This window comes from Heptranchias perlo, chromosome 17, assembly GCF_035084215.1.
Source record: "Heptranchias perlo isolate sHepPer1 chromosome 17, sHepPer1.hap1, whole genome shotgun sequence".
NCBI classification, from domain to species: Eukaryota; Metazoa; Chordata; class Chondrichthyes; order Hexanchiformes; family Hexanchidae; genus Heptranchias; species Heptranchias perlo.
Window position 1 is genome coordinate 24,867,648 of NC_090341.1, and position 23,111 is coordinate 24,890,758.

General features: G+C 43.7%; 1 protein-coding gene across 1 annotated transcript in view; it reads left to right on the forward strand.

Annotated features, from left to right (window-relative positions):
* cacna2d3a (calcium channel, voltage-dependent, alpha 2/delta subunit 3a) overlaps positions 1-23,111 on the forward strand; it is a 633,142-nt gene that overhangs the window by 412,635 nt on the left and 197,396 nt on the right. Inside the window, exon 17 of the mRNA XM_067998742.1 lies at positions 1,374-1,448. Coding sequence (XP_067854843.1) covers positions 1,374-1,448 — 75 coding nt within the window. The remainder of the gene's footprint in view (positions 1-1,373; positions 1,449-23,111) is intronic.

Consider the following 23,111-nt stretch of genomic DNA (forward strand, 5'->3'; position numbering starts at 1 on the left):
AATGTTGCAGGCACTGAAAAGGGCCTTTGAATGGCACAAAATACCACAGTACAACAATCTAATTTAAAATATTGAAAATAATATAAAATTACAGTACAAATCAATTGCTTACTTTTTCACGTAGGCCAGGAAATTCCTCAGAACTGTTCTGGCTCTGCCTCCGTGAGGTAGAAACCCCAGCGAAGTTACAGAATGGAGCCAGACAAACTGTGAGGAATCTCTCAGCCGTAATGGCCCAGAATTCGCTGTGACCGGTCAACGAGCAGCGGCCACCGTTACTTAGACTTGCCCTTGCCCGTTTAATCGCGATGATAATTTGCGCCGCAAGTTGCTGGAAGTGCGAGATGGAAACGGCGCGGTGCCCTCTACAGGGCATCTGGGATCTGAGTGAACAGGGCAAGCAACTGTGTAACTCCTTAACCAATCAGATTGAAGGATTGTGAAATTAACAGTGCAAGGATGAAAAAGGAACTGTAATTTACAGTGGGTGAATTCAATGTCAAATCAGGTACAGAGAGAGAAATAAACAGAGGGAAAGAAAGATTGGATTAAGAGAGAGAAAAAAAAGAGACAAAAAGAAAAAGTAAGAAAAAAATTAATTTTAAATTATTTTTTTAAATCTCCAACAATTAAAACCTGAAGGAATGAGACCCCACACTTGTAATGGTTAATTTTCAGTGCCAGAGAGGTTGACTGGCAGTAATTATCACTTATCACATCATTAAAAGGGTACTTAGACTTGAAATGACGCGAGTTTAGTTCGCGTCCACCATGCAAATACAGGAACTTCATGCCATTTCAATGGTGAGGCAGACAGCGAGATCCCATATTCGTGAAGCTGACAGCGGAGCGACGCATCTCAGACAGCAACTTCTGGATTTCCATGTTTAACCACACATCTTCCCTTGCCTGAAGTTGCTGTGCGATTTGCGCACAAGTAACGAAGAGCGCCATGAGCCTCACCGTTACTTTAACAGCAAATTCTGGGCCAATATAGTTCCCTCTCATCGATATGAGAGATGCCCTATTTTGTATAAGCTGGTAAATGGTGGCACTTTTCTACTTTTAGTCAACTGAGTTTGTGTCGAATGAATACGTTTTATAAATGCTGTCTTTTAATAAATTAAAATACTCATTGTACATGCTGAAATATGCATCTGACTTTATAAGAATCTTCTATTTGTTGAAACTGTTGAGATGGCAGTTTTTTATAGAATGTTTGGTATCAGTGGTTCCAGTAATGTAAATGCAATAATTATGTTAATAAAATTTAGGAATGTCAGTTTTTAAACACTAACTTACAGGATACTTGATTTCTTATTATTATGTAGTGAATTCTGATTGAAGCTTGTTTTACATATTTTTAATTACAGCTAGGCATTCATGGATACGCTTTTGCAATCACAAACAATGGTTACATCCTGACACATCCAGATCTGAGACCACTGGTAAGAAAAATTTCTGAAGATCTGCTTAGAACCGGTGTAGTGTTAAAGTCAATTGTTTGTAGTTAGTGGCATTTTTTATTGTGTTCATATATTTTAGTGAAAAAGACACAATTTTAAAACGGTCTTCTGCTTTATTTTGCAGCTGCTTTTTTTCTAAAAATAGCAAATTATGTAATTTATAAAAAAATCTTCTCCAATTCTCTCTTAATTGACTGTAATATTCAGTTTACAACAATTTAAAGATCAAATTCTTACAGTTACAGGAATCGCAAGTCTCTCTCATTGATTCTGTTTTACTGTTAGCTAATGTATTGAGGTGCACCAATACCACATTTAGAATATAAATAGTCCATTAATGCGAGTGGATTTTGATAAATATTTGGTGTTTCTAGCGATATTATTTTCAAAAATTGCTATCTGGCAATATTGTTATTATGTATATTGGTGAAAGTGTAACATGCTGATTAATCATCCATTAATGTAACACGCTGGCTATGCATTCATTAATATCTTTTGACCACAGTGGGGGCTAAAGTGGGCTGCATAGCGCCCGTTTTGTAGGCGCTACGTGGATACCTAAGCCCCAAAAATGGCATCCGAGATGCGCATACACACTTGTGTCGTTACGTGCACAGAACGTCATATTGGTAAAGGCGGGCACCTAACAAACGCCGGAAACGTGTAGAGTAGGGAGATTATAACATAAATCAGTGTGAAACGCTGATTTGAAGCAGCTGGTGGCATTTTTGAACTCCCCGCACCAGCCAACGCAATGTGCTAACAGCTGAACAGGACTTAAAGCGCTATTTAAAGGGAGCAGTCAGGAGTTACAGGTTAGTTGCTGGATTAGTTATTCTGGCAGCTGGTGCAATTATGGGTGTTTGTGGAAGTTTCCTGTACATGGAGAAAGTTGGAATATTATATAGAGAGTGGTCTGGATGGTCTTGCAGTACTGTTAATGGCATTTAAAATAGTGTACTGAGCAAGGCTGCTTCCAGACAAGGGTGGCCTGCTAGGGCTTCCTCTGGGAATTGAACATGACTGGGAGCATGAGAGCAGCCACGCAGAGCAGGACAAGCTGCGAGAAGAGGGAGGAGGAGGCGGTGACGCAGGGCCATATCCAACGAGAGCCTTCAGGGACCAATTCAATTACCTCAACTTCAGCAATGACCAGTGCATCCAATGGCTGCGGTTAACGAAAGAGGTTGTGACTGAAATTTGACAGTTGCTGCAGCCACAACTGCAACCTCAAAGCACAGCAAGAACAGCATTGCCTGTGGCTGTCAAGGTAACCGTGGCACTTAATTTTTTACAGCTCAGGCACCTTTCAGGCTGTTGCTGGTGATATAAGCAACATCTCGCAGTTTGCAGTGCACTGCTCTATAAGGGAGGTCACTGAGGCTTCGTACGCACTCAGAGACAGATTCATCATGTTCCCTCTTGACAGAGATAAGCAGCATAAGCGAGCACTAGGGTTTGTTCGCATTGCAGGCTTTCCCCTGGTGCAGGGTGCCATTGACTGCATGCATATTGCCATGCATGCTCCACGTCTGAATGCGGCCATATTCATGAGCAGAAAGGGATTCCACTCCCTCAGGATTCCACTCCCTCAGTGTGCGACCATGTGCAGCGCTATCCTGGCAGCAGTCATGATTCTTCGTTCTGCAGCAGTCCAACGTGCCACCTATATTTCAACCAGCACGGCAAGTTAAAGGCTGGCTACTGGGCGACAAGAGTTATCACCTCATTAAGTGGCTCATGATTCCAGTCCGGAACTCACGCACATGTGCACAGCATGGGTGCAACAATCCCACGTGGAATATCATAGAGCACACCATAGGCATACTCAAGCAACGCTTCCTCTGCCTTGACTGCTCTGGAGGAGCCCTGCAGTACTCAGCTAAGCGGGTATCAAGATTTGTCATTGTATGCTGCATGCTGCAAGTAGATAAGTCACCCGGTCTGGATGGGATGCATCCTAAGTTGCTGAGGGAAGTAACGGTGGAAACTGCGGAGGTACTGGCCATAATCTTCCAAACATCCGTAGATACGGGGGTGGTGCCAGAGGACTGGAGAATTACAAATGTTACACCCTTGTTCAAAAAAGGGTGCAAGGATAAACGCTGCAACTATAGGCCAGTCAGTTTAACCTCAGTGATGGGGAAACTTTTAGAAATGATAATCCAGGACGGAATTAACAGTCACTTGGACGAGTGTGGATTGATTAGGGAAAGCCAACACGGATTTGTTAAAGTCAAATCGTGTATAAATAACCTGAGAGTTTTTTGATGAGGTAACAGAGAAGGTAGATGAGGGCAATGCAGTTGATGTGGTGTGTATGGACTTTCAAAAGGCATTTGATAAAGAGCCGCACAGTAGGCTTATCATCAAGATTGCGGCCCATAGAATAAAGGGGGCAGTAGCAACATGGATACAGAATTGGCTAAGTGACAGGAAACAGAGAGTAGTGGTGAACGGTTGTTTTTCGGACTGGAGGGAAGTGTACAATGGTGTTCCCCAAGGGGTCGGTACGAGGACCACTGCTTTTCTTGATAATATATTAATGACTTGGACTTGGGTGTACAGGGCACAACTTCAAAATTTGCTGATGACACAAAACTTGGAAGGGTAGTAAACAGTGAGGAGGATATTGATAGACTTCGAGAGGATATAGGACAGGCTGGTGGCTTGGGCGGACTCGTGGCAGATGAAATTTAACGCAGAAAAATGTGAAGTGATACATTTCGGTAGGAAGAACGAGGAGAGGCAATATAAACTAGAGGGTACAACTCTAAAAGGGGTACTGGAAGAGAGAGATCTGGGGGATATATGTGCACGAATCGTTGAAGGTGGCAGGGCAGGTTGAGAAATTGGTTAAAAAAGCATACGGGATCCTGGGCTTTATAAATAGAGGCATAGAGTACAAAAGTATGGAAGTCATGATGAGCCTTTATAAAATACCGGTTCAGCCACAACTGGAGTATTGTGTCCAGTTCTGGGCACCGCACTTTAGGAAAGATGTGAAGGCCTTAGAGAGGGTGCAGAAGAGATTTACTAGAATGATTCCAGGAATGAGGGACTTTAGTTACGTAGATAGATTGGAGAAGCTGGGATTGTTCTCCTTGGAACAGAGATGGTTGTGAGGAGATTTGATAGAGGTATTCAAAATCATGAAGGGTCTAGACAGAGTAGATAGAGAGAAACTGTTCCCATTGGCGGAAGGGTCAGGAACCAGAGGGCATGGATTTAAGGTGATTGGCAAAAGAACCAAAGGTGACATGAGGAAAAACTTTTTTACACAGCAAGTGGTTAGGTTCTAGAGTGCACTGCCTGAGGGGGTGGATTCAATTATGGCCTTCAAAAGGGAACTGGATAAGTACTTGAAAGGAAAAAAATTGCAGGGCTACGTGGATAGGACGGGGGAGTGGGACTAGCTGGATTGCTCTTGCATAGAGCCAGCGCGAACTTAATGGGCCAAATGGCCTCCTTCCGTGCTGTAACCTTTCTATGATTCTATGCTGCACAACCTGGCCATCATGAAGGGACAGCCTCATGGATACCAGTAACCTCAACGACACCTCCCCATTCACCAACAATCCCACACTCCTTACCCTTTCTCTCCCACATGACCATCAAATCGTCCTCCTAATGATTACACATTGCTTCCTCCCTCAGCTCTTCATAGAAATAAAACCAACACCAACACAAATTCATAACCACATTTATAGATTTACACATCAAATGATTGAAACAAATTGATACTATTCACCCTTGTGCATTCCCTCAGTGCCTGTCGTTCGTGTGCGTTTACCTTTCCTAGTGCTCCTATGAGGTGCATCCCCAGTGGCTGGAGCATGGGTAGTGGAAGGCTGCTGACCTTCAATTGAGGAGACTGCAGTTGGCCTTGGAGGACAACCTCAAGCAGCTCTGGGACGAGAGGGCCCGGCTTCAGACTGCACCATCTTGGCCTGGACTGCAGCAGTCTGGCCTGGCTGGCTGACATGCACTAGGAGGAGCAGGGCACTGGCAGAGTGGCAGGGGTGAGAGCAGGAATGCTGTCATCCTGAGAGAGGACAGCAGGTTCGTCTCCCGTGGTGTCACTGCCACTCTCCCGAAGTGGCACCTCAACAGTCCTGGTGATCTGTTGGAGAACATATTGCTGGACTGCTGTGACGCCCTGGAAGCCCCGATCAACAGTGGAACCCAGACCTACAATAGCAGCAGTCTGAGCTTCCAAAGCAGCAGTCAGACCTTAGATGGCAGATGTCTGTGCTGCAAAGGAAGCTCTGACATCGGTCATCAGACGCTGTATCACGGTGGGTTCCACAGATGTGCTGATGGAGGTGACCACCCGTTCCACGTGGGAAAGGATGGGATTCAAGCTCTGTGCAAAGCCCTGTGCCAAGTTGGAGCTGGACTTCTCCATGCCCCTTGACATTGTGCGCAGGCTTTCCAGTGCACCAAGCAATTGGTTGTGTACACCCAGCAGCCGCCTTCTGTAGCCTGGCCCATCAAAGTCGTCATCTGTCTCCTCTGCAACAGAACTAGTGTGCGACCTCGCCCACCGACGAGCTGGCACCTGCGGTATCCATTCCCCACTGCCCTGGCTCCTGTGCATTTGTGCCCGGTGTCTCACCACGTGCACCCTCCTCTATCCTAGCCTCTAAACTACATGCAGTGTCAATCTCTGAGTTGGTGGCTGCGAGTGTAAGATCGAGTGACAGTGTGCCTGCATGATCTCGAGGGCAATTAGGGATGGGCAATAAATGCCAGCCTTGCCAGCGACGCCCACATCCCGTGAATGAATATTAAAAAAAAAAGTCTTCCTATGCCTCCTCTGACAGTGCCAGTTCCAGTTCTTGGGTATCTGCAAATGACAAAGGAACGCGGGTTGAGTTGTGGTGCGGGGAGAGGAGAAAATAAAACTTGTGTGCTCACACCATCTGCAGCACTTGAGTCAGAAATTATTATGGAATGAGGGAGAAGTGGGAAGCGAGAAGGAGGATTGGGTATGCAGAGACCCTTATCATCGATACCTCCAGCACCGCCAGTTGCCAGACCACAGCGATGGACCGCCTAATGATAGACAGCACTGTCTCCTCCATGGGGGTGAGGACATGTAGGTGTGCCTGTCCTCCCCCAGTTGCCTCCTGTTATTTTTTTTTAAATTCGTTCATGGGATGTGGGCGTCGCTGGCGACGCCGGCATTTATTTGCCCATCTCTAATTGCCCTTGAGAAGGTGGTGGTGAGCTGCCTTCTTGAACCGCTGCAGTCCGTGTGATGAAGGTTCTCCCACAGTGCTGTTAGGAAGGGAGTTCCAGGATTTTGACCCAGCAACGATGAAGGAACGGCGATATATTTCCAATTCAGGATGGTGTGTGACTTGGAGGGGAACGTGTAGGTGGTGTCTATCATTAGGCGGTCCATCGCTGTGGTCTGGCAACTGGCGGTGCTGGAGGTATCGATGATAAGGGTCTCTTGTCCTTCTAGGTAGTAGAGGTTGCGGGTTTGGGAGGTGCTGTCGAAGAAGCCTTGGCGAGTTGCTGCAGTGCATCCTGTGCACCTTCTCTGGCCAGAAAGAGGGAAGTGTGTCAGTGAGTGTCCTGCAAGATGTTTGAGTGATGTGGCTGTTATGGTTGAATAGCTGCCAGTGTGTGTGACCTGTGAGTTGTAGGTGTGCTGCTTGAAAGAGTGGTAATGTGTAAGGGTGAGATGAAGCATCTGCTTTGAAGAGTTGCGTACTGATTGCAAGAGTTTGTTGGTAGTTGAGTGACAGGGGGTGTCGTGTGTGGAGCAGTGGGTGAGGCTACTGTTGCAGTTGGTAGGATATGCCACTTGACGGTTGAACTCACTCACCTTGACCACTCGTGTCAAATCATTGAACTTCTCCCTGCACTGCTTCCATGTGTGTGGTGCGATGCTCCTGGCATTGACCTCGTGTGCGACTTCCTCCCACTGCCGCTTCAGCAAAAGTCTGGAGGGCCTCCTGCCCCCCTGCGGATAAAGGAGGCCCCTCCGTATCTCCACCTCTTCCACCAAGGCCTCTAGTGCAGTGTCTGAGAACCTTGGTACACACTCTCTTGCAGGCGCAGCCATTTCTCACTATTGCAGCACAGAGTTAGTTGACAAACGAATTCCAGCTCTTCCTGCAGCCACAGTGCACCACCCCTTTAAGAGGAGCAGGCTGCCTTTAAGTAGTGCTAGCCACTCCCGATATTGGGGCCCCCTGCTGGTGCCTGCAGCCACTCAACAGTGCAGGTAGCACTTGCTGCACGCAGCAATCATTTAAATGATCAGGCAGCATGAATGTTCCGTCAGGTTAATTGTGCACCGCGATCCCAGCGCCTGTTTTTAGGGGTTAACCAATTTAACCCCAATGTCTTAAATCCCAAACACCTCTAGGATCAATATTTATTGTTAAGAACAAGTGGGAAATTTGTTATCAGCGCTATTTCATTTTGCATTTTTTAGTCACTTTCATCCAAAAGCCCATTAATTTCTTATCATCTTCACTGTTAGTGACTTTACCTCCTGTAAGACTACTGTTGTACTAAGCTATGGGTCTGAGACCAGTAGCTGTAGATTGTGAAGTAAAGCTGGTAAGACCAGAGGTAGTTGTGGACTTTGCCTATTTGTAGTTAACATTCTACTTGCCAGAAGAGCGCTCTGTACACACTATGCTCCCTCTGATGCTATATTTTAATATTAGAAAAGAGAGGGTGACACTCCAAGCTTGATTCGATTGGTAACACTCTTACTTGAGTTGGAAATTTGTGGAATAAAGCCCCACTACAAACTTTAGTACATAATCTAGGCTGACACTTTAGTGCAGTACTGACAGTGCTACATTATTTGAGGTGCCATCTTTCAGAAGAGGCTTTGAGGTTGTGAACAATCTGGTTCATCCTGAAACAGTAGCCAGGGAGAGGAATGAAACCAGTGGCGAGGGTATGGAGTTAGTGGCGGGGCTGAAGGTGATGGCTTCGGTCTTGCCAGTGTTTAGCTGGAGGAAATTGCAGCTCATTTAAGACATGGATGTTGGACAAGCAGTCAGACAACACAGAGGCAGTGGAATGGGCAAGAGAGATGGTGGAGCAGTACAGTTGGGTGTCATCATGTCGAAGTTGACCCCATGTCTGTAGATGATGATGCCAAGGTACAGCATTAGTAGATGAGGCAGCCAAGGATAGATCCATGAAGGACTCCCAAGGTGATGGTGTGGGGGCAGGAAGAGCAGCCATTGCTAGAGATGCTTTGGCTACATTCAAATAGGTAAGAGTCTCACCGACCTAGATAACTGAAGAGATGTTGGAGGAGAATGGTGTAGTCAACTGTGTCAAAGGCTGCAGAGAGGTTGAAGAGGATAAGGAGGCATAATGCACCATGATCACAGTCACAGAGAATGTTGATCGTGACTTTGGTTACGATCATTTTGGTGCTGTGAAGAGGCAGGAGCCTCTTTGGAGAAATTCAAACAGATTGAAACAAGCCCAATCAAAGTGAAATGGCTTTCTGGAGGGATCTCCCATTGTTTAATTTTAACGTATTCAGCAGTCAGGCTGATGCTGAATTATACCACCACATTCACAATCCACATGCACCAAAAACTGATTTATACTGATGCAAATTTGGTACCCTTAATTTTCTTTCTCTTTATAATTTTTACAATGGTGATTATTTTCAAATTACCTGCTTAAATGGAGTCTGAATTGTTTTCTCCTTATATACACCAGCATAAATGTTCACTTAACCTCACCTTTCGTACTCTTTTAGTTTCCCCAATTCTAAAATACATTCATTGTATCTAATGTTTCTACTATTAGGTGTGTCTTTTAAGGAAAACCTAAAAAATTACCATTTGACTCTTACTGCGTTAAATTTGGTGCAAACATTCATATTTTAATTCTGAACAAAGCAGTGATACATTTGGTATCATTTCTTTTATATGCTGTGTTCCATTTTTTTGTGAATTTGTATTTAAACAAAATTACCTGTCTGAGAACTAACTTAAAAAGTATAGTTTTACATATTGTACATTTATTTATTTATGTATGTACTGATAACCTGAGCCCAAAAGAAATTATGGGGATGATTTCTATCTCTACCGCCTCGGTTTTCAGCATGAACTGGGCAGTAGCGAAACAACATTTTTTTTAAAAACCTGACCAGTGGAACTGAGTGCTGAACCAGCGGCCCTAAAAGGAACCGCTACAAACTGCTCCAATAAAAGTTTAAAATCCACTTTGCGAATGATTTTTGTGGAACCAGGAGGAGCAAGAACAGTTAAAGTATACAAATTTGCATATTAAATAATGACCCAAGTGTTCATTAGGTCTATTATAAAATTCAGTTATGAATAGGCAGATTCATCTTAAATATTGCAAGTTGCCAACTTGAATAAAAACCCCTATAAATATTATCAGTTCGAGCATGTGGGGGCAAATATTGGAATTATTTGTTATTTTGATTTCAGTTTGAAGCATTAAACAATGTGAATCATTTTTTAAAAATGCAGACAAAATTTCTGCTTGTTATAGATAGGCTTAGCATTCATTTCCAGCTATCTTGAACATATAAATTCAATTGTAGTTGGAATCATAATTATAAAGCCATTTTTTTGTTCTGGAGCTACAAATAAATAAATAAAAAGGACTGAGGAATTCAGTGGGAATAATGAAAGATAGTAGATTGTATGTTTGCATTTCCCTTCATTATTAATATTTAGAAGGAAAATACCTAAGCTGCTTGTAAAAAAAAAATGCAGGATAAACTTACCTTTAAATGTAGATTTTGGTAAATGACAGGAATGCATTAATTTCATACTTGATGACTTAGCCAGGTAACAATCAAGGAGGGGCAAGCAACTCATTACTCAGCTATATTTGCAGTCCTGATGTAATTGCTAATAATTAACCTTAAATTCTGCCAATACCAAGAATATTTAAGATTCTCCAAGCCTTCGAAAAGCCATTGTCGCACCATAATTCATGTATGGAAGTCACACCAAGAGACTGGCCTCTCAAAACGATTTATTGCTCAGATTTCAAGAGGGTTATATTATAGTTGTCACAAATCATAAATGATTGCCAATTATTCTAGTTATATTGAGAACACAGATATATATATATATATATATTATCAATGCAGGTTGCGATTGTAAATCAATGGTAGAGGAAGATTCAATTTCACACAGTGGTCAAATGACTGCGCTCCACACCAAAACTTAGCTATCACAGATTTAGAGACACAGGATTCTAGAGTCAAGTTTATGCTCTAGCTTTTTTCCTATTGTAATGTTAGCCCTGTAGCAATCATCCATTGCATTTTTATGTTTGGAGAAACCACTCTGCCTGAAAGTAGGAGTGAATCTGAACTTCTTCACATCTTGGAAATTATATTGAACTGAACTTTTGTGATGGTTCATTTTAGATTTAGGTTTGTGTGTTTTTATTGGAAAACATATATCCATAGAAGTCTATCCACCTCCAAAATTAATGGTGCTGTTTTAACAGACAAGGAAGGCCATTCAGTCCATCTTATTTCATTTACGCAGCAAAATTTTAACTCCCCCCCCCCCCCCCACCCAACTGTAGCATTCAATTGTTTATTAAATGATTCCATTTTTTATTGCCTCCATTATTATCTGGATGTTTATTCTATATATTGATTAATCTTTGTGTGAAGAAAAATTTCCTGATATCAACCCTAAAATTACCTTTTATTCATTGATTGCACAGTGTTCAGCTCAATTCACAATTCCTCAGATATTGAAGCAGTTCATACCCACATGCAGTAAGACCTGGACAGCATTCAGGCTTGGGCTATGTGGCAAGAAACATTTGCGCCACTCAAGTGCCAGGCAATGGCCATCTCCAGCAAGATAGAGTCTAACCACCTCCCCCTTGACATTCTAGAATGTACAAGGGCAGTAGATACATGGGAACACCATCACCTCCAAGTTGCCTTCCAAGTCATACAGCATCCTGACTTGGACATATATTGTTTTTCCTTCGTTGTCACTGGGTCAAAATCCTGGAACTCCCCACCTAATAGCATTGTGGGAGAACCTTCACCAAACAACTGCAGTGATTCAAGAAGAAGGCCTACCACCACCTTCGATGGGTAACTAGGGATGGGCAGTAAATGCCAGCTTATCTACGACGCTCATATCCCAAGAATGAATTTTTAAAAAAATAATGCAAAGATCAGACTTCAAAGTATTGGTTCTTTCAAATTGTCAAGGATTGTGATTTAGAGCAGTTTATATGAAAGTGAATGTTGCTTGGATAGTATACCAGATGTTTGAACTCCATGTTTCTATAACCAGTGATATATTTAGGGGAATGCAGTCACCACATTAATTTTTAGCTTATTTGACAGTCATCTATGTGTACATTGTCTGCATGATTTTTATTTACTGTGCAGGCAAATTATATTAACCTTGAAATTAAGATCTGATTTCGGCTTCCACCTATCAACCATGATCTGTTTAATGTTATGTGAAAGGAATCTCTGGCTTCAGTACTTGGATCTCATGCCACTATTAACTTTAACAATCTACTTGCTAGAAGCTCAGCTATCAGTTCATCCATCTGTCTCCCTATGAACATGAACCTGTCAGCTCAATAATCTAAAAACAAATCTGATCAGGTTTAATGGGGGTTAGTTCAAAATTCCTCTCATTGGAAGCTGGAGTCTATCCCTTTTACAACTAGCCATTTGAATTTACAGTGAGATGTAAATGCTGGGAATGCCACTGATGAAATAATTGTCTGAATCTGCATCAATTGTATTTTATAGGAAAATGCTGAACTGGTTGTAAAATATGAAAATTAATGTGTGATTACAGAGGTAATTCCATATATTTTGGTGTAGATCAGACCTTTAAAGTTGAATAGCATTTCCATCAATCTGCTAACTCATTTAATCAAGAATTGTATTTTTCTTTTGTTTTTCTCCTCTTGCCGCAAGAATTTTCAGCATGCCTCATTTCTGGCAAATAAGAGTGGATCAATGAACTGATCCTAGGGCTTTGCCTACATCTGTGAAGGTACTTTGAAATCTTCCCATCATCAAGCTCACTAATATGAGGGCCTGGATTTCCCTTCTCCCCTGGAGGAGGCTCAGGCAGGATTTCCACTGGCCGCTCCAACCTCGCTGCTACCCTGACTCAGTTTTCTGGGTCACGGATCATTACTATGCAAGGTGGGACCTCACCACCAAAATGGAGCGTGCCACTGCCAAGGAGCAAGATACAATGGTACTACTTACATAGAATCTACAGCACAGAAATAGGTCATTTGGACCAACTGGTCTATGCCAGTGTTTGTACTCCACATGAGCTTCCTCCCACTCTAATGACCTCTTTCCACCCTGCCCCCTTATCCCGCTATTCCCTTCTTCCTCATGTATGCATCAAGCTTCCACTTAAATGTATCAAAGCTATCTGCAGTGGGATACTTGCAGCAGCAGAAGAGGGGTTTGCTCATTTAAAGATTGTAAGATACTTATAGATGAGAAAGGCCATTTGGCCCATTTTAATACATCCATCCAGAACAACCCTACATCCCTCACATTACTGCTTCTAATTGTTCTTGAAATTGTGCCAGGGTTTTGCCTCATCCATTCTATTTAGAAGTCCATTCCAAGTGTTGAACACTCACTGTGAGAAGGAAAATCTCCTGAAAGCAGTCCTAAATTTACCTTTTACTGGTTTGAGCCTTTGTCCCCTTGTCCTACTCCCACTGTTTAATTTAAAGTAGCATTTCAGATGAACCTTTTTTACACCATTTACTAGGATATCGAAGAGGATGTGAATCCTGAAGTGATTGAGTGCAAAATGAACGATATAACGATAGATAAAAGGAACATCTTAGATAAATTAGTTAAGCTAAAGGAAGACAAAACGCCAGTGCCCAACAGGATCCATCCTAAGGTTCTGAGGGAGAAAATTGCCACGGCCCTAGAAACTATATTTCGGGGATTTATTGAGTGTGGATGCTTGCCAGAGGACTGGAGAGTGGCCAATGTATTACCAATTTTTAAAAAGGGATACAGAGCTAATCAGAGCAATTACTGGCCAGTTAAACTAACATCTGTGGTGCAGAAAATTTTAGAGTCTCTAATTAAGGACGAAATTACCATTTATGTAGATAAAGAGAAAATAGTTAAACATAGCTAGCAGAGATTTCAAAAGGGATGATTATGCTTGTCAAACCTCATGGAATTCTTTGTGGAGGTAAAAGACATGGTAGATGGGAGAAATGCAGTGGATGTTGTGTACATGGACTTTAGGTAAGTCTTTGAAAAGACTTACATGGGAGATTACAAGAGAAGATTAAGGGGTGTAGAATTGGGAGCAGGATAGCAAACCGGATTAAAATCTGTTAGAAAGGAGAAAACAGAAAGTTGCAGTTAAGGGTAGTTTTTTGGAATGATTGAAGGTTCAATTCGGTGTCACTTCTGATCACTACGTATCAGTGATATAGATAGACGCCTAGAGGGAGTGGTGTTGAAATTTGCAGGTGCTACCAAAATACGAGATATATGTAAATAAGGAGCCTAATGCCTGCTTGAAGGCCCCACTGCAACATTGGTTGGCCCATAGGCAGCCAGACACGATCCCCGGGGCGATAACACCCACTGCAGCGCTAGCACGGCTCGAACGTCATCTCGTCTTCTTCGGAGGGTTCCTCCTACAGTACCGCCTTCATTGTAATGAGCTCCAAGACCCAATATCCGGGGCTGTCCTGAATTTCTAAGGTAGTGAGTTGTGCAGCTGTGGAATTCACTTCCAGGGTTAGTAGTTGAGGCAGAAACTATGTCAACATTCACAATTAGATTGGATAGTTGATGAAGGAAAAGGTATACAGGGCTATGGAAACAGGATGGGGAAATGTGATTAGGACTATTTTCTTGCATGGAGGGTAAAGACCGACATGGACTGATTAGGCCAAATAAGCTGCTTCTGTGTTGTAACTTCTATGTGTTTAGCTCTGGAAGATCATGTGCAGGCCAAGGCAAGTAAGCAGTTAATAAAGTGCTCAATTTAACGGCAAGACCTCATTTGAATTTTTTCTCCGTTTCCTGCCTGGCAATTGACCAGATTGAGAGGCTGACCGGCAGCTGGGAACCGGTGAGGAAGGAGGGAGGGAGGGAGGGAGGGAGGGAGAGATCATGGGGGGGTCGGCCGATTGCTTGGGGAACGTCGGATCACGGGGGGGGGGGGGGGGTTGGCTGATCGAGGAGAGGGGGGTCTGCAGATCGCCGGGGGAGAGAGCGGATTGCGGGGAGGGAGAGATCGCGGCAGGTTTGCTTGGGGGCCAGGCAGGAGGCACTCCTGCTCCTCCTGGCCGACAAGTAGTGTTGGAAAAGCACTTACCTGCTGGATCCAGCAATTCTCATTTCCCCTTTAGTGCCGGGTATCCCATGCCCTGGGAAACCTGGCCCGCAGCCGTTAAATCCAAATGGCTGCTAAATCTGAGGCACACAGCCTCATTAACATATTCTAATTACTGACCCATCTCTCGAGAATGGGTTACTCGCCCGTCCTCCCAACCCAAAACCAGAAGTAGGCACATTCGCGGCAGGTTGGGGTCGGGTTTCCCTTTTTAAAGAATTTAATCCCGCCCATCCTGGGGGGTTAAAATTTCCCCCATTGAGTCTACTCGCGACAATAGACAATGGAAATGGAGATTAAATAAAGAGAGAAGCTATATGGTGAATAAGGCCAGGGAAAATGAACAGTGAGTTAAATATGCATTTCTGTATTCGCCAGGAATTTCCTAATCAGTCACTGTAACTTCAGCGGAAGATTGACGGAACAAAAGAACAGGAGTAGGCCATTCAGCCAATCAAGCCTGCTCTACTGTTCAATTAGATCATGGCTGATCTGTACATCAACTCCATTTACTCGCCTTTGCTCCATATCCCTTGATGCCCCTACCTAACAAAAATCTATCAATCTCAGTCTTGAAAGTTCCATTTGTCCTATGATCCACAGCTTTTTGGGGGAGAGAATTCCCAATTTCTGCTACCCTTTGTGTGAAATAGTGCTCCCTGATTGGTCTCGCTCTAATTTTAAAATTATGTCACCTCGTTCTTGATTCCCCTACCGGAGGAAAAAGTTTTTCTGTATCTACTTTATCAAATCCTTTTAACATTTTAAACACTTTGATCAGATCAACCCTCAATCTTCTATACACAAGGGAATACAAGCCAAGTTTATGCAACCTGTCCTCATAATTTATCCCTCTATCATTCTGGTGAATCTGCGCTGCGCCCCCTCCAAAGCCAATATATCCTTCCTGAGGTGCGGTGCCCAGAACTGAACGCAGCACTCCAGATGGGGTCTGACCAAGGCTCTATACAACTGAAGCATAACTTCCGCCCTTTGTATTCCAGCCCCCTCGAGATAACGGCCAGCATTCCATTAGTCTTTATAATTGCTTTTTGTATCAAGATTTGTGTACTTGGACTCCCAAACATTTTTGCTTTTCTACAGTTCCTAGTTTCTCACCATTTAGAAAATATTCCAATTTATCTTTCTTGGGTCCAAAGTGGATGACTTCACACTTAACACATTGAACTTCATCTGCCATAGTTTTGCTCACTCACTTAATCTGTCCATGTCCCTTTGCAACTTCCTGCTCCTATCTGCACTACTTGCTGATCCTCCTAACTTAGCGTCATCTGCATCTTGGATATACAACTCTCTATTCCTTCACCCAAGTCATTGATAAATATGTTGAAAAGTTGAGGCCTGAACAGATCCCTGGAGAACCCCACTGGTCATAACCTGCCAGTCAGAGTCCCAATCAATTTCCAACCCAAGTCAAAAGGCTACTTCCACTTCCGTGCGTTCTCATTTTTGCTAATAAAATGTCAAACCTCTTGAAGGCACAAATGGTGGTCAAACCCACGCTATTCGGTTTACAAAACTGACGCTCTACCACTTGGCCACTGTGTCAGATTGTTAACTAATTCTGGTTCGTCACTCATCACTAAATCTAGTCGGTTCTACCAAACTTTCCTGAATACATTCTACAAATGCATTGCCTTTACTAAGTGAGCTGCCTTGCTTCTCCCAGTCTATGTGAAAATTAAAATGTCCCATTATAACCACATTGTTTTGGTGAGAGTGGAGGGGGCAGGGGAGAGGGGTTTAAGAAAACAGTTGGTAATGGAGAAAAGAAGCCGGAGTTATCTTTGCTCTCCAGGATGATCCTGAAGTAGCATATGGTTTTGACAGAGTATAGTGAGGCCCAATATTGCTTGGTGTGGTCCAGCCAGATCTGGTAATGGATAGCTAAACCAGTTGTGCACTGGATACTGAAGTCTGCGCTCTTTAGACTTGAGGGAGCAAAGATGGGGGATTGACTGGGATAGAAAAGTACAAAAGTTTTGATGGGAACAAGAGCATCAAAGATAGACATGAGTGAGTGGTTAAGCAGATTGATAGCTGCAGAAGTATTGTAATTAATGAGGAGTCAAAAGCTAGGCATTTGGGATTTAGAAAGTGCAATTATAAGTGATTTGGGGGAGTTTTTTCTAGCGACAGACACGGAAGGAAGTGGGGTTAGAAGGGGTAGGAGGATGTGGGTGGTTAGGGATGCAAGGAAGTGGTCTGAGATTGCCTTGTCTGAGACCATGAGAGTAGTGAGGCCACAGGAGATGACAAGACTGAGGGGGTTGCCGTGAGCATGTGTTGGATGGTCCTATTGTCTAAGCCATAGAGCCAGGAGTTACCTTTCTATATGTTTGCTTATAAATTGTATAGAAAACCAGTTTGGCAGATGATTGTGTCCCTTTAAATGGAAAGTGGCAGAGCCCTGCTGCCATTTTATTGTTAAGATATCAGATTCATTCACTAAAGCATTCGAAAATAACCACTAAATTATTTTTATGAGCATACATTTAAAGTACCAACTACTTTTATTGTTTAGACTCATTTTCCTTGGAATGTTCTTGTGTGGAGTCAGTCATCCACATGAAACCAATCTCTTTCCTCTCTAGGAGCCCTGCCTGGAATGTGAGCCAACCTATATTTAATCTTGTACTGTGCAGAAGCTTATGCAACTATACCACTGCTATTTAATTGAAAAATCTTAAAATTATTTAAAAATTGAGAGAATGACACTTTCATTTCAATAAAAAAATGGTATTTTTAGACATTTGCCTACCAACAATTATTTTGATCTAAGTTATTTAAAATGCGGTAATATAATTGAACCCTTATGAGAGAAAAAATTGCCATCTAATTCACAATTCGAAATTAGATATGTTTTAAAGATAATTAAAGGTTTGAATGATGCTAGAGTAGGTGGATTAGTATTTAAATTAAGAAATTAAAATTCTTATGGTGGTAATATTTGAACCCAAATGTTGTTATATTGCTTCCAGGACAAATACATGCTTTACAGCATAGTACTTACATTCTAATTCTGGTGTAGGAATAAAAAGCTATAAAGATAAATATCTCAGTAATTAATTTCCAAGTCATTGTTAATAGCTGTCAACTTCAACAATTCTTTGGTGACTAAATTGTCATAAAATTTACCTTCAGTATGAAAAATGCCCTATTTTTAAATTCTGAAATAACTCATTGCTTCCCAGGATGTTAAAACTATGGAACTTTTTTTTTATCTCTCAGTTTTTCCTTCCTCCTACGATTTTCAAGCTTTTGAATCTCAAACTTGGTGTCAACCTAATCACCACTTCCTGAGTTATATCTTTTCGGTTTTGGTGATGTCCTGCACAGTGGCTTGGGCCTTTGCCTTGGTTTATTATTTAAAAGGAATTATGTAAATCAAAGTTCTCAAAAATAAGACTATGCTTTTCATTTTTTTTTATTTGGAATTAATAAATCTGTTGACACTTACAATATGCTCTCTTTAAGTACTGCCCAAATTGTCCCTGATAATTAGCTTCAACTTGCGGCACTAAATTAATACTAATTGTACATTCTTACATCTAAAGCATCATTTATATTTTCATTCTGCCAGATTAAAGGTGAATTATATTATCAATTGAGCAACTTTTTCCTTCACTTAACTAGAGACATATATGTATCGGAAAATAGATCAGAAAAATGTAGCATTAAATGTTTGAGTAATGGGAGAAAATGTACATTTACACTAATTGATTTTGTGCTCGGGTATATTAATAATTATGAATAATCAAATGATAAATGATTGCACTCCTACTTTAATTACACAACCATAAAGTAGTCAGCTGCTCTCAATCAAAGTTCTACTCTATTTTAAAAAAATTATGAGAGAATTTCCCATATTGTTGCTCATAGTCAATCACATGATATTCCGTTTTAAAACAAGATTATTATATTATGCAGAATATATTATTCTGCCTCTAAGGTGCAACTGTGTCCCCTTAAACCCACAATGCCTAACTGTTAAGTAAACATTCAGAGTTTCAGAATGTCAGTTTCAAGATTCAGCCCAGAAGCACACTGCATTTTAAGATTGTTTTGCATTTGTAACAATGTTGACATGCGCAATCTTTTCCCAAAGGTAGGGGAGTCTATAATGAGGGGGCATAGATTTAAGGTGAGAGGGGAGAGATACAAAAGGGTCCAGAGGGGCAATTTTTTCACTCAAAGTGTGGTGAGTGTCTGGAACGAGCTGCCAGAGGCAGTAGTAGAGGCGGGTACAATTTTGTCTTTTAAAAAGTATTTGGACAGTTACATGGGTAAGATGGGTATAGAGGGATATGGGCCAAGTGCAGGCAATTGGGACTAGCTTAGTGGTATAAACTGGGTGACATGGACATGTTGGGCCGAAGGGCCTTTTTTCCATTCTATAATGTGACTTCTTCAGTTTGACTTCTGGGTGCATAGACATAAGGGCCCCGATTTTAAAATCAAATTGTGGGCGCGTTGGGAGCTGTGAAAATCGGGAAAATTCCGAGCGGGTTCAGAGGCCGGCTCCAACCCGCCAACTTCCGGGGTTGCCATATACGCACCTGAGTGCGCACATGCTTCACAAATCCGGAAGTCCCGCCAGCAATTAAAGCCAGTGGGACGATAGTTAAACCATTGATTGACATAGTTGATCTTGTTTAAGTTGTTAATTTTGTGGAGATTGAGGCGGGGAGCAATTTTAATTCATCCTCACCATGCTGTGGGAAACACTCCATGTTCAAGGAGACGTGTTTCAGGCAGCAGTCAGTTGGACATTTAAATGCCCGTTTGACAGATGGGGATAAAAGGTAAGTTATTGCAGCAGGGCACTCAGATGTCTGAGACAAACTTTTGGCTGGGAGATTTTTGTGTTTAGACTGAAAATTTTTTGTTCACACTCACAATTCTTCCGTTTACACATATTTACCAACTTTTTGGACCCCCTCAAACTGACACCATCAGGATGGGTGGGGGGGGGGGCGTCATGGCTGCATTCTACCACTACATCCGAGGACGAGCAACATCACCATCCTCGCCAGGTACAGCATGCACTTCTGCCACTTGGAGCTCCACAGAACAATGCTGCGCCACAGGGACCTGCACAAGAGCACAGTGGGCAACAACAGAGGGAGCGCCGTCGCAGGAGGCACTACCCTCACCAGAGGGTCTACAGACCGAGGCTCAGCTTCCTGGACCTCTCTGCGGAACAGTGCATACGGAGGCTGAGAGTGAGTCGCCAGGTGGTCGAAGACATCTGCAGCCTCCTTCATGCCGAGCTGCTCCCGGCTGGGCCTGGTGGCATCGCATTACCCATCACTGTTAAAGTCATCACTGCCCTCAACTTCTTCACCTCCGGATCATTCCAGGATGCCACCGGTTGACATCTCCGGGGTTTCTCAGTTGTCTGCACACAAGTGCATAAGGCAGGTCACCAATGGCTTGTTTCGCAAAGCGTCGCAATACATTAACTTCCCCATGGATGACCTCAGCCACACGAAGAGGGCAGTGGGATTCCACTCTGTGGCTGGCTTCCCTTGGGTACAGGGTGCAATCGATTGCACCCATGTAGCAATACAAGCACCTGCACACGAACCAGGACTGTTCGTCAACAGAAAGGGGTATCACTCCACCAACACTCAGCTCGTTTGTGACCACCGCAAAAGATTCCTTCATGTGTGCGCCAAATTCCCTGGCAGCTTCCATGATTCCTTCATTCTTAGGGAATCCAACATCCCGCCCCTCTTCCACGCACCGAACTCCGTTAAGGGCTGGCTCCTCGTGGACAAGGGATACCCCCTGAACATGTGGTTCATGACACCTCTAAGGAACCCCATCACCGAGCAACAGCGTCGATACAACGACAGCCACATTGCCACCTGGTCTACAATTGAGCATGCTATAAGGCTGCTCAAGATGCGATTTAGGTGCCTTGATCATTCTGGGGGAGCATTTCAATACGCACCAGACAGAGTGGGACGCATTATAGGAGTGTGTTGTGTCCTGCACAACATGGCACAACAGAGAGGGGTGCCACTTGAGGAGGCCCCATCCACATCTGCCGTCCACATTGAGGAGGAGGAGGAGGAGGAGGAGGACGACGAACCCATGGCCAGAGCAGCGGCTCACCTGGCTGCTCGTAAGGTCAGGGAGTCACTCATATGTGAAGGGCTCTCATAATATCAGAAAGTGTGAAGTGTCCAGTCCTCACACCACCTGGAAAGAGCAGCGCCAACATCAGCCCTCCCTCCATGCACAAAACAGTCCTGCAACTACACATACACCCACTGTAAAGTGACCCAGTGGGTGACATCAAGTGTCGACATTCATATTGAAGCTCATGAAAGGGCCCTATCACAAAAGCCAATCAAGAATGGGCAAGACGTGGCAGTAGTGGTGAGAATGATGACATTTAATGTGAATATAACAAGAACCAAATATAAATGAAAAACATGACAGTCTGTCAGACACCCTTGTGCATACCCTTCATGATCACAAAACCTTAGCTTTTCTGTTCCTACTACTTCTGCGTGGTGCATCCCCTGTGACTGCAGCAGAGGTAGTGGCAGGTTGCACATGTTCATGCCCTGACTGCTTAGATGCTTTTGGCCCACCTCTCTGGGTTTTGGAGCCCGTGAGGGCCCCTCCAAAGACTGCTCCACCTGCACCTGTGCAGGGGCAGACTCAGCCACCTGGAGAGGAGGCAGCATAGCGGGTACTGGTTGAGAGGGGGGCAACGAGTGAGACGTGGGAGCGCTTTGAGTGGCGTCCCCACTTCCACGTACCCTTTCACCATCAACCCTCTCCTGGGCCAGGCCCACATCACTCCTACCACCCTGCTGGAGAATACTTTAGAGGACATTTGTGATGCCCTGTAATGCCACTTCTAAAGTATCTGACAGCCTGTTTAAGGCGGCAGAATGTTGTTCACTGTGAGCCTGAACGGCCATTGTCAGGGCCTGAATGGACTCATTTGTGAGCCATGCTTGAAGCTCAACGAAGGCTAGCCTTCTCTCCATCGCAGGCGTTCCCGCACTTACCTGCAACATTGCCTCAGACAGTTGCGTACGTCCCTGTAACAGTATCTCAGAGATTCCCTCCCATACCTGTGCCACCATTCCACTCATGCAGGAGGTGAACTCCTCCATCCTCTGCGCTATTGTGGAGAGTGCATGTGGGACCTATTCCAGTACCTCGCAAATGTGCTGTTGTCCCTCGATCATTCTCCTTTTAAAGGATGGCCCCCAGGGTTCAGCATCTGCGTCCGGCTGAGCAGAGCCTGGAGAGGAGAGCGCCCACCAACGCGGACTCTCCACAGCTGCCCCTGCCATCGGTGTCTGCTCGTGCTCACTTGTGTGTGGTGACTCACCAAGTGCCAACCCAACTAACTGACTGCTCGGACCCATCGAGGTGTGAGTATCTGCGCTGGTGGATGGCTCGCTAAGATGTGACGGTGCGCCCTCAGAGGCCTGGAGCTCCTCTGAGGAATCGCCCTCTGCCATCACTGCAGTTGTTGAATGGCCTGTAAGAGAACAGAAGGCAATATTAAGCATCATCACAGATGTGTCATGTTGTGATGAGCATACTGAGGTGTTCAACATGCCAATTATTCTTAAGATCAATTTATGTGTGTGATGAATGTTAAAGTTGTGAAACCAGATGTTTGTGGGGTGCCAGTCTTGGAGTCCCTGACGGACAGGCACTCGAGGGTGCGGCTGATCTGCAGGGCCTCCTGCTCTGCATCTCTGCCCAGAGGGCTGTGAATGCTCAGTCGTTGAGTATATTCAAGGCTGAGATCAATAGATTTTTGGACTGTAAGGGAATCAAGGGATATGGGGATCAGGCGGAAAGTTGGAGTTGAGGTTGAAGATCAGCCAGGATCTTAATGAATGGTGGAGCAGACTTGAGGGGCCTTATGGTTACTCCTGCTCCTATTTCTTATGTTTCTTATGACGACATGGATTTAAAGCTCAGCTCAGAAGATGAAAAGTTTCTCTTTGCCACTTGGGAAACAATGAACTCATGGCAGATACACATTCCAGTTTCCAATAGGCATGGTTGGCAGTGGCAGCTCAGAGATTCAGCAGCTATCAAGAGGTTAGATCCTTAGGCCAGGGAAGATTTTTGGATCAGGATATAACAGAATGTTCAGATGTAAAAACTCTAATAGCGCCATCTACAGCTGTCACTGGTACTACAGTTAGCACAATGGGGTTGTCCATCGGGTCAATGTGACCATGACTGTTTA